Here is an 11,613-nt window from a genome sequence, read left to right as displayed (position 1 = left end):
TCCTGTGGGGAGGGATAGTGGATCATCGAGAAGCACGGGTCTTCGAGTCCTGTAAGTATCTAGGTCATTCTGTAGTTAACTAACTTGCCAGGCGCCAACACACGACACGATTAACAATGTGTAACTAATTCACATACGAGCCGCCACCACATACGACCCGCCATCTCCAAAACACATAGTAAACACCATATTTGACAACCTGTGTATCTTAACAACAATGTTATTCCCTGGTCTAATTATTCTTAGATAGCTATCGATAAGGATCTTAAACTCGGCATCTTAATATTAAGGTAATCAAACCTCTACTTTATTATGGTTTCGAAAATTACATTGCCTAGAGCTTGAAATATCTTGAAATATATATATCACGATCACAAAGTCATAAAACTTATCTGAACTTAGTAAAGAGGCTAGATATCACCTAAGAAGTATCGAGCTATAAGGAAAACCTCTTATAGACCACCGTTGTTGAGATATCAGGTTGTAATTTATCACATTTACTATGTGTTTTGGAGATGGCGGGTCGTATGTGGTGGCGGCTCGTATGTGAATTAGTTACGTTATTGTTTATTTTAGTTTATGTAATCAGGCTCCATAAATTGCCAGCTGAGCCAGTACAGACTGATTGAAACCCATTGATTGGACCTATATTTCACGGAAACGGTTTAGCCGACACACAACCCCGGCCTGAAATTCCAATGCCGCCTTCCTGATCGGGTACCACTCAGAATTCTGCCATATTTCTGCCATACTTCGCCGTGTACAAATTTGGAAGCGGTAGGAGAGCAGTAGGTCTATATAGACTACAGTATATAAGGTCTATAATATAGGATTTAAAGTCTTTTATACTCTTAAAATATATTTTCTTTATTACAAACTACTACCGATTTCTCCCCGATACTTTATTATTTCTATATCTATTTTAGAGTTGAGGTTGTTATTCTTACGCCGGAGACTAGGGAGCCTTTGTTAGCAGATGATCATAAGAGGAGGTTCTTTGAGGCGGCTTGGGTATATCGGTATCAAGGTACCTATTATTTCTCTTATTCGACCGGTGATACGAATTTCTTAGCTTATGCCACGGGCACTTCGCCTTGAGGTCCGTTTAATCATCGGGGACGTATTTTAGATCCGGTGCTTAGGTGGACGACGCATCATTCCATTGTTAAGTTTCAGGGAAAGTGGTACTTGTTTTATCATGATTGTGAGCTTTCGGAGGGGGTTGGTCATTTAAGGTCAAAATAAAAAAAGAACAGAACAGAACAGAAACATCAGACTTCTTCCTCATCGCTACTCTCTTCCTCTGCATCCAGATCAAACCCCATGTACGAAACACCAGACGACTCTTTGAATGGGTCTGGACTGATGTCTTCTCTGACTGAACAGGAGACATGGTCGCAGCAGTACGGAACATATGCACAAGTAAACCAAGCACCTCCTGATAATTACCAAGACGAGCAGGAATCATATGCTCCGTCCACTATCCAACTTAGAACATGTATGATGTGATGGTAAACTTTACTCACCTCTGAATCATTGTTGATTTTTAAGAAGACCCACCACTGGCCGTCAGACACGACACCGTATACGGTTGAATCCAGTTTCTGGAGGTCCTTCCGACGTCTGTGCACGCAACGCAACCCATATAGCCAAGCGTTTGTGAGACTCCGGTTGATGCACCTGCGCCACCCTTGGCTTCGACCACAACAATACTAACTGCGACGTCTTCCTCGTTGCCATACCATAAGCTATAATCTGGGCGCCCAACTAGGTCGTACTTGAGACCCTTATGTGTGACCGGCCCATACCTCCATAAGCCTTCAGCATTCAAGTGCAAATTATTCATATTCAAGTCCCTCCTGGGCCTTTTGCGGAGGCAGATGCGCCTCAACGGAGGCAACAATAACCCGGAGGGGAACGAGCTCCTGTCTAGTCTCCCGGGTATAGAATTGGTCCATACCGGTATTCACCCCAAGCGTGGGTCTCATTGCATTTGACCACTCTAAGTATAACGGAAGTACTGGTAATTTTGTGGTGACCTTATACTCCGTGGTGACCTTATACTCATCTATAGATAGGTACTTTTGGTTAATATCACCCTCCTAACAGTGCTTTTGGCATAACTCACATAAGCCGCAGGTCAGGATATTTGACCACCTTTTTGTGGTCCGTTCTCGCTCAACTTTCTTCTTTTTTTTGTGATATTCATAGGCTAACTTGGCAGTTATATCTCCTTTGCGCTTTTCACGCCATCCTTATCTATATATATCTCTTATTAGCGAAGCACATAGTCTAATAGAAAGAAAAAGGGGAATATACCTATTGTGAGGCGCTAGGTAGACCTTGAAAGAAGGAATAACTGAGATAGAGAAAGGAAGAAGAAGCAAGTTGCAAAGTGGAAGTAGCTAGCTTATATAGCTGACCACTTTGCAAACAAACTGATCTCTATACCTCTTATTTGATTTCTCTGAATTTTATCTATATACAGCTCAATAAGTGACGAATCAGTATAATACCTCTCAAAAGTTGAAAGATAAGTGAGAGTAAACTAATTTATATTGAATATTCCTTAAGGGATACGTACCACAGATCGGGGAAAGCTCAACCGGAGGTTTGTTGCGGAACTCAAGGTTGCTCAGTGAATGATTCAACTGAGCATAACTTGGACATCACCGCGATTCAAAGAAGAAATTGCAACTGTCGGTAGCTCGGACTGGTCTCCTTGAATTGTTGATGCGAAAATTGCAATTGACGCCTTTAGCTGGGAGAAGGAGAGCTTGTGCGCTTGATCTTGTAAGTCGAGGATCACGTTCATCATTCTTTGTTTGGTCGTCGCCTTCTTCTTGACGACTTTATAGGATGGCATCTTGGTACCACAGGCCACAAGAACAGGGATCTGATAGTTGGGTCAAAGATAGGAGCGAGGACAAGAAGGACGAGCCGAGTTGTGAACACTTGAGACTTGAGTTTAAGAAAGAAAAAAAAAGAAAGAGATGTGAGATGCAAAGTTGTGTTGCAGAGCCCAGATATTAGAAATTGGTAAAAAAAAGTAAAAGAAGGAGGAATGCCTGGAGTGAAGAATATATGTACTGAAGCTCTAACTTAGTTCCTAAATAGGCTTAGTAGGACAGTCCTAAATAGGTTTAGTAGCTAACTCACAAGCGGGGTTACATGCCTGAGAAATCAGTCCGCTTTTTATGTACGGAGTCCACTCAGTACAGATCTATCCGACTGGGTGCATTGAAGCAGCGCCATGGTGTTCGCTCCACAATTCTGATACTTTAGATAAATGCCTTTCCCGGCAGTATGTCTACGGCGTGATTTATCGATTCCCCAGGCTAATGTGACTGGCCACAGACTCCATCACCATTCCGCCTCGCCCGTCGCAACCCATCCACGCGCCGCAGTGGCCCTCAGTTTGCCTCCACACCCCGGTTTCTACTATCACAAAGTGTCGCACAGAAGGAAGATGATGATCTTGATATCATAGATGATGATGGGCCATCTTCAACGCGTAAAGTCGCGAGTAACCTGCCTGTTACCCAAACTGCCCCCGGCTCGCGTCAACAACGCGACGTGATTGAGGACTCTGATGATGCCGCAGGCATAGGAGATGTGCGAACCGGAGGGAGAGATGCGGACGAACTACCAGACGATGCCATACACAGCACTCCCCCCGAAGAAGCAGAGACTCCGGGAATCCTGGACGCTGAGTTCGACGCGCTGTTTTCGCCGGTCAGGGATGGGAATAAACGGCGTCGTGTAGAGGGGGTGACACCCTCCCATCGAAGAAATCTGACACATATCGATCCAATATTGTCATCACCACCCGAATCCGTGGATCCTCCAGCCGATCCCATCGCTTTCCCTGATAAAAGCAGGCAAAGCACTACGGCATGGGACATGGGTATGGAGAGAACCCCCGCACCGAGTGCATGTCTATTTGCACAAGCCGCATCGACCCCAAGCAATATGAAAACACCATTCCGCAGTCGTCCTCGATTTATGCTTTCCTCGGCGGCGAGACCTCCCAGCAGCCAGTCCGCGCCCAGATTCAAACTAGACGAACCGGGCATATCGCCGTCTGAGAGACGAAAACCGGTTTTTGTTTTGCCTCGCTCGCCGTCGCCGAATCCGGATGCAGAGGATATCCCTGCACCCTTCTCTCCTTCCTCGCGCACACTGCATCGCCGTGGTCGAAACCGAGCCGGTGTGTCCAATTACATCCCTGGCGGAATGGCCGCTGAGGCACGCGGTTGGATCTTAGAAATGGGGACGAAACGTGACCAGCTTCCAAAACCTCCCTTGGGCCAGGCCTCAGACTCGCTGGAAAAGCCGAATGCATATCTCCTAACTGCGCGTGTTATTCATGTCAGCCAGTCATCTATGAGTGGCTGTGGCTCTCTGGCCTTTCTTCAAGCGGAACTACTTACTGGGAATCATCTACAAGGGAGAAATCCTGATTCTGTCTTGAATATCATGATTATGGGAACTTCGCGATCTAAATCCGTTGTGCGTCAAAATCCCTCGCGTTCTGATGCAATTACAACACCCCAACTGCGAAAAGGGGATTTAGTGGGGATTCACAGAGGGCTCAACTGGAGTCTGGAGCTCGGGAATGACTCCTACGAACGTCGACCACCTGGTCAGGTATCTAGTTACGTTTCGGAGCGTGGTCCATCTGAAAATGGCGGATCTCTAGAGACAAAAGAGGGCTGGCTCATAGCCATGGAATGGGACCTCATTGAAGCAGCTGAATGACTAACGGCGATTTATATCGGTATAAGGGAGGTGTATCATTTCCCTTCCATTATATTTCATAGACTTACATACAAGTTCTGTGTATCATGGCTTATGATTTATGTCCCAACAAAATAAAGTTCACTTGGTCCATGTGAAACACCCAAATCTCAACGACCAACATTTTTCCAGGCAAAAGGGATCATTTAGGTTCATCTAACAATAAACAACCCGATATTGGAATCGTAATGGCGGTATGCAGAACTCCTCGTGGAGGAAAATGCTCAACAAGTTCGCTTTACTATTCCATCAGTTCTGTTTAGCGTCTTATTTGGAAGTCTAGCCCAGAATTTCATATATTTCGAACAGTAGAAGTAGGATAGGTGAACCTTGGAAATGCTGGATTTGTACTCCGTACGGGGTACAGAGTACATCACTCGTTTCATTCTTCTCTTGTTGAAATGAGCAATGGCGATTTCGAAGTTCGGGACAAGCGTGGAACATAAACAAATCAGGAGCAGCGTAACAAATTGGGTATATTCTATATGCAATTGCAAGATGAATCCAATGCAACTTTTAGTCCGCCACAGCCTTAAGGGCATCTGTAGCCACATTGCATCCCCACCGAACTAGTTTCAGTTCCTCGGGAGACACAATATCACTCTTTGCGACAACCTTTCGCACAAAAAAGATAAGGCCCTTAGCAATGTGTGGTGTCTCCTTGACACGCAGGAATATTTGCATCAAAGCCGCTTCATTCTTCTCAGGCTCATCTGGCGTGGAGCTCTTGGATTTCTTCTTCGTCTTGGACTTTTGAGATTGTTGAATGATACTGATGATCAAGACTTCAACAAACGTCTTAGTCTTGGGCTGCAGGTAGGCGAAGTTGAGATTCTTCAAAATGCTCAATGTCAAGCTGCCGTCCATGATGAGGGCGCTGAACATCTTGGCCAGGTTGACCACTGACTTCATGCTAACACCGTTCTCCTCATCGTCTGGATCGAAGTCGTTGTCTTCGTCTTCGTCGATATCACCTCGCTCACCCATCTTCTTGAACATATTCCAAAGCGCAAACATAAAGGACACTTTGATGCGTCGACCCTGTTCACCGCAAATCCGACGCGCAATCAGAGAATAATACGGGTTATAGGCATCTTCCTCCATGGCACAGTGCAAGAGGACACGAGGGATTTCAAACTCCTGTGCCCGCTTGAGACGAAGTTTCATGAGTCGGACATTTGCATCTTGGAAGTCATTGGCAGACATGATAGCAACAAAAATCGACCGACGAACGTCTGTGTTCATGCGGTGGGCTCGGGCGAGGACTCCAAAGTCAGGTTCGCCGTCACTGTCATCATCTTCGACCTGAGGTTGGGGCATTTGTACACCAGCCATCTCGCGCTGTGCTGTTACAAGGGGATCATCCTTCCAGCTTGCGCCGACCAACCACCACTTGCCCTTCTTGGAGGAGTTGTGGATATCTTCGCGGGAAATGTTAATAGGTTCGGATGCGCGAATCGTCCGCGAGTTGTTCAGGGAGCCCAAAATCTTGCGCATTTTGGTAATATGTTCTGTGGTGATACCTGCGCCAGCTGCAGCTGAAGCTTTCGAGCGGTTGTTTTTCAAATCCGTGATCAGGTCGATCATGAACTTTGTTCGAACAGACAGACGGTCCTCGCCGACTTTTGTAACGGCGGGCTGAATGAGCAATACGATATCCTTGAGTGCAGACGGGTCATCGAGTCGGAGTTGAGGGCCAGAATCTGCGACATGTTAGAGGGCTAGTAGTTTTATCGTGGGCTAGATATATCACTTACTCCGAATCACCTTGAGCAAGAGTTCGGTGTTCGATTCCGTGATTTCCTGTACGAAAAGACGAACGTAATCAAACATCAAGGAAGAACCAATGACGTGGAAGTTGTAAAGTTGCGAGAGAAGAGAGACCAAGTTAGTAGCTTCTTTTCCCTGGAACTTTCCACGCTCGTCGCCATCAGCGTCCAACGTTTCGACAACAGTTTGGATAATCTCCGCGCCAACGTCCATTCCCATGAGCTTATACAATGCCGCAATGAAACCAGCATGTAAAATGAGGAAGGTGTCCTGAAGGCCAGCCCTCTCACAAATCAGGCCCATTAGCAGGCTGATCAAGGTAGATGTGACGTGTTGGCGCGGGTAATCGCGGTAAAGCTTTTCAAATTCGGCAACAATCGAGAGCATATTGGCCTCGGACAACTTGTTGAGATGTCCCTGGGCCTGGCGCTTGAGACGAGTGAGGGATTCGCTTTCCGGGTCGGAGCGACCTCGTAATGAAGGTGGGATATACTTTTGGGCGGTCGGTTCGGGTTTCGTGACCGGGGCGATATATGGGTTTTCTTTCTTTTTTGGTTCTTTGCGTTCTTCCTCGTCAAAACCATCAAAATCACTGCCTTCGGCGTCATCGCCTCCAAAGATTTCGTCGTCGAGATCGAAATCCTCAGCGCTATCCATTTCACTGTCGTCTTCTTCGAGTTGTTGGGCTTGCAAGCTCTTGGCCTTGAGTCTCTTACTTCGTAGCCACTCATCGGCTTCTCGTTTGCGCTTTTTGCTCTCGTCCTCTGAGCCATCGCCACCGCCGCCACCCAGATCCCCTAGCAAGTCGTCTAGTCCATCCTCCTCAAAGGCCTTTGGTAGTTTACCTCCTTTCTTGAGGCCAAGCTTTTTCTCCAATGCAGCAATCTCAGCATCGTCTTGCGCCAATTTAGACTTGACCGATCCTGGGATGTGGGCTTCGGTTTCTTTGGGTTCATCGTCTTCAGACTCATCTTCGGGCTCATCTTCGGACTCATCTTCAGACTCGTCATCTTCATCCTCATCCTCGTCCTCATTGAGGTCGATTTCTGACCCGAACCCGGACTCGGACTCGGACTCGGACTCTGAGTCTTGCTTGACTGCTGCTTTCTTCAGAATAGATTTGGGCTTCTTCGCGGCCTCTTTCGTGGATTTGGACTTTGCCTGCACACTGGGACCCTCGTCGAGATCCATATCGTCGAGATCCTCGTCCTCGTCGCTTTCCTCCTCAGCCTGCTGTCGAGGTTTCTGCTGAAGTCGCTGCTGCGGACGCTCAAAGGTCTTCTTGTTCGGCGGGGCTGCATGTCGAGATTTCTTCTGCGTACGCTCATTTTGGCGGCGTTCTTTGCGCGAGGCAGGTCCATTGAGGCGGCGCTTCTTGTCACCGTAGACATCGCGGATTCCGAGCTCGGATCGTAGATCCCGAGGCAAGGCCGTCGTATTATGCCGAGGGCGGGGTATTTTGGGCATCTTGGTCCTCTGAGATGTTTCGTCTGCTCTTGAAGAGTTCAAATGTCTCTATCAGGTACGCCGGGCGGTAGACAACTTTTTCACTTTTCTGCTGCCCCAAAACAAAGGCGGAGAGGCACCCACAGCGGAGTTTCTCCCCCACTGTGAGTTGTGCCCAGCTGTCAATTGTATATTGATCATCTGCTCCAGCTTTCGGATCATTTAATTATCGCGCGGCTCATAAAAGATCTCTAAACATGGCCCCACATTTGGGACACGACGAGGTAAATATTGAAATTGGTGTTTACCTGACCGCTACACCTCCGCGCATGCGACCACGACCACCAGTTCCGAGCTATATCGCTAACACCGATCATCTTTAGTTCTTCAAATCTCTCGCAGATCTGCTCTCCAAAACCTCCCAAAATCTTCATGGCTCGGTCAATCTCACTCAAAAACCTCTCATCGATGTCCCCGGCGCCACTACCACAAACTCCCAACCCTCTATCCTCATCCGAGCAACTGATGGAAACACCAATACACCGAACCTCAAGAATGCAAGCGAGGCAACCAAGATCAGCATGAAAAAGGCATCAAAGGTCAAGCTCTCGACCATTGTCAGTCCCGATGATATTGAGGCCTTCTACGTTCGCTATGCCGAGGTCTGCAAGACAGGAATGACTGGGTTGAAGAAGCGAGATCGCCGAGGCCGCAAGGCCAAGACCAAGGGCGGAGCTGCTAAGGTCACAAAAGCATAGATTTGCTCTTCGGTCTATTTCTCAAATGGCATCATCGTCTTTGTGTACTCGGCTCGGACCTGGCACGCGATGTGTTTCATGGCTTCGTTTTCTCATGCATTAGCTGGCGTTCGATGGTGGTTCTGGCTTCTTCTTCTCAATTTTTAAATGCGAACTTCCTATCAAGTGTACATATTCCTTTGCGCTTGTAGCTTACGGGCGTGTCTGTTTATACGAGTCCTGTGGGACGGGAAAAGAAAGGAACGGCTTATAGCATTACAGTTCGACACACCCCTATTCGTAGGTTTCATCTCTAACGTCTTTGGTCAGATTATGTAGAGGGTCAATGGCGCTGGATAGAATAGAACCGTCTGGAAATTGAAAGAGCGTATTTGTGTCAATTAATTATTCGTTTCTGACATGACCCCGGATTTCCCCTCAATGATACACGTAACGCTAGAATACTTAAGTTCAGTAGAATACAAACCATGTCATATATCCACCCATGAGTCGTGCAAAATCAGCGCCAAATATCATAACAAGAGAAACATTAAGATTGTGTAAAGAGGGAGGAATACAAAGAGTAAGCATTAAACCGAGCGTAGGATGACGAAGATCCAGAGGAAGAAGAAAAAAGAGCAAGCAAGTTAAAAGGGGGCATTTCAACCACCCAACTAGTCCAGATCCCAAGGGTCGAGTTTTCTGAAGAGTTCAGCATCCTCATATTCCGAGGAAGTTTGAGGTTCCAGTGGAAAGCTGAAGTCATCCTCTGTGGCTGGATCCTTCTTTTTTGGCTGAGAATGAGAATTTGGTTCACTCGGTGGGGAGCTGATAGTCGGCTGGATGGTTGGGTGGATGACAATGCGCGCAGCGATATGAAGGAGAATGACAAAAAGATAGGCCGGGGGGATCAATACTAAGGTGATAGCCTTGGAAATGAAGGATGAGCCATCACTGGATGGTTGGTACAATGCCGAAGAATGAGGCATAGGGGAAACGTCACGCTCTCTTGTGGCTTTTGCCCGGCGCCGGAACTCGGAACTCATGTGGTCGAGATCAGTGTTCAACGCAGCGACCTTAGCACGAATGTTTGGCCGCGGTTGAGTGTCCGCAGATACATCCGTAAAACGACTGGGTCGGTGTCCATTGTTTGTAGGGGCCATTGAGGGTGAGGTGTCTGCGAACGCATCTGCGAAGCGCCTGGGCACATTATTCGAGCTTATGCTATGCATTGATGGAGGATGAAGCAAGCTGGTTGGATTGGGAACGTTGTCGCCTTGAGGAATACCGAGTGTTGGGGGCTGTGGCATCTTACACTGATCCGCTGACGCTTCCAATCCAGAAATAAGGTGTTTTATGTTCGAAAGGTTGGAAATCTCTTCTGATTCAGGCAAATCGTGGCCTCCCACAGATGTAGGATGAGTAGAGACTGAATCCGGCGATTGAGGCTCAGCAGAATGGAATGACTCGGGACTGGACGCAAAGGATGCATCATGGTCGACCTCCAGTGTGAGCTTGGCAGTGGGTTGCACGCGTTGAACTTCTTCGACATTCACGAGATTGTCTTCCAGTACTGCCTTAGTCCCCACTGCACTGGTAGTTTCAGCACGGAATACAACTTCCTCTGAAGTTTCAACCGTCAACACTGCGTCAGTCTCAATTGGGATGCTGGGCTCGGCTTCAACTGCAGATTCCTTGGAAGGTTCGGCTGGTGATATAGCTTCTAACCAGAGCTCAGACTTGGTCTCAAGCTCCGCTTCGGCTCTGAATTCAGAATCTAGGACTGGTTCGGATTCAGTGCCGGCTTCGACTCCACTATCAGCTACAAACTCAGGTTCAAGTTGGTCTGTAACCTTGAGCTCATGATCAATTTGAAGTGCAGCATCGGTACTAGATGCACATTCTGGCTTGAGCATAGGATCAATATCATGTTCATCGTCTGCGCCTGATGTAGCCTGAAACTTTGCAAGCAGGCTAGTGAAAGTTTGCGGTACTTCAGTCACCGAGCGCCTAGGAGGCCCTTGGTATAGGGAAGGACTCAAAGCCTCAACGGGAGAGGACGCCCGATCGACGGGAATAGTCTCCAAAATTGTACTGCTCGCTTTGTTTGAAGTGAAACAACTGTCATCGGTTAGGTCTCCGTCGGTGTCATCCCCGGTACTGGCGGAATCGATACAATCCGACCTGATTGAAGAGGGCGATGGTGTCTCTCGTGGAGGTTCTAGAACGGTCGGTACTCTTTCTCTCTGATCTTTCGGTTGCCAAGCCTTTTTGCGCCGAGGTGCCATTGCGTCGTTCGGGAGCTCAACGCTGAAAGAGCGTTTAAAAGGGCATGGCGTGACTTCATATCGAAGCACTGTTGGCAATGCGATCTTCAGATCCCGCACCAAACTCCGGTGCTCTTCTGTCTCGTATGGTATTTCGATGCGATAGTATGTAAGAGGGCGAATGCGTAAAACAAACTTCGATACCCCGTCAACACACCAACACTGGGAATTCTTCAGAATTGCGTGGACAACATTTCCACATTTCAGAAACGCTGTCGAGCCATGGACCTTCTCTAACCTCAGTGGTGCTGTTGCGACCGTTCGCTCAGTTGCAGAGCGCCAAGGGAGTGTCTCGATAGTATCGACCGGGTAGTCGAAGTCGGACGGCGTAGAACTGGATGGGATAGGGGCGAGTGCTCTTGGGGAGAAATGAACGATTTTCGCGGATGGGTGATAGAAAATTACATGTTCGGGGGTATTCGGCACGCTCGCGCGACGTCGCGCGAGAGGATTTAATTTGGTTGGAAGGGTGGCAGAGCGGCGGAGGGAGTGTAGCTCACTTGGAGACTCGGGCATGGTTCATGGATGCGATC

At 47.8% G+C, this 11,613-nt stretch overlaps 6 protein-coding genes across 6 annotated transcripts; 3 read left to right on the top strand and 3 right to left on the bottom strand.

Moving 5' to 3' along the window:
* Window positions 1–1,323: 1,323 nt before the first annotated feature.
* Window positions 1,324–1,509, top strand: N7518_003187 (uncharacterized protein; the record flags this gene model as incomplete). The annotated part of the gene is made up of 1 exon (XM_057184114.1): window positions 1,324–1,509. The coding sequence occupies one exon, from the start codon at window positions 1,324–1,326 to the stop codon at window positions 1,507–1,509; it is 186 nt and encodes a 61-aa protein (XP_057045564.1).
* Window positions 1,510–1,848: 339 nt separating this feature from the next.
* N7518_003186 (uncharacterized protein) lies at window positions 1,849–2,866 on the bottom strand (the record flags this gene model as incomplete). Its single annotated transcript, XM_057184113.1, is given in 3 exon segments — window positions 1,849–1,886; window positions 2,585–2,651; window positions 2,663–2,866. The coding sequence occupies 3 exon segments, from the start codon at window positions 2,864–2,866 to the stop codon at window positions 1,849–1,851; spliced, it is 309 nt and encodes a 102-aa protein (XP_057045563.1).
* A 423-nt stretch (window positions 2,867–3,289) lies between these two features.
* N7518_003185 (uncharacterized protein) lies at window positions 3,290–4,761 on the top strand (the record flags this gene model as incomplete). The annotated part of the gene is made up of 2 exons (XM_057184112.1): window positions 3,290–3,304; window positions 3,358–4,761. 2 exons carry the CDS (start codon window positions 3,290–3,292, stop codon window positions 4,759–4,761), a joined length of 1,419 nt encoding a protein of 472 aa, XP_057045562.1.
* A 555-nt stretch (window positions 4,762–5,316) lies between these two features.
* Window positions 5,317–8,037, bottom strand: N7518_003184 (MIF4G domain-containing protein; the record flags this gene model as incomplete). Its single annotated transcript, XM_057184111.1, has 2 exons — window positions 5,317–6,503; window positions 6,558–8,037. 2 exons carry the CDS (start codon window positions 8,035–8,037, stop codon window positions 5,317–5,319), a joined length of 2,667 nt encoding a protein of 888 aa, XP_057045561.1.
* A 236-nt stretch (window positions 8,038–8,273) lies between these two features.
* On the top strand, window positions 8,274–8,774 carry N7518_003183 (signal recognition particle 14 kDa protein; the record flags this gene model as incomplete). The annotated part of the gene is made up of 2 exons (XM_057184110.1): window positions 8,274–8,300; window positions 8,400–8,774. 2 exons carry the CDS (start codon window positions 8,274–8,276, stop codon window positions 8,772–8,774), a joined length of 402 nt encoding a protein of 133 aa, XP_057045560.1.
* Window positions 8,775–9,427: 653 nt separating this feature from the next.
* Window positions 9,428–11,596, bottom strand: N7518_003182 (uncharacterized protein; the record flags this gene model as incomplete). The annotated part of the gene is made up of 1 exon (XM_057184109.1): window positions 9,428–11,596. One exon carries the CDS (start codon window positions 11,594–11,596, stop codon window positions 9,428–9,430), a length of 2,169 nt encoding a protein of 722 aa, XP_057045559.1.
* Window positions 11,597–11,613: the final 17 nt, after the last annotated feature.

This window comes from Penicillium psychrosexuale (genome assembly GCF_028828465.1).
Source record: "Penicillium psychrosexuale strain IBT 29551 chromosome Unknown utg000002l, whole genome shotgun sequence".
Taxonomy (NCBI): Eukaryota; Fungi; Ascomycota; class Eurotiomycetes; order Eurotiales; family Aspergillaceae; genus Penicillium; species Penicillium psychrosexuale.
The sequence above is the reverse complement of the archived record's forward strand: the minus strand, read 5'-3'. Positions and strand labels throughout refer to the sequence as shown.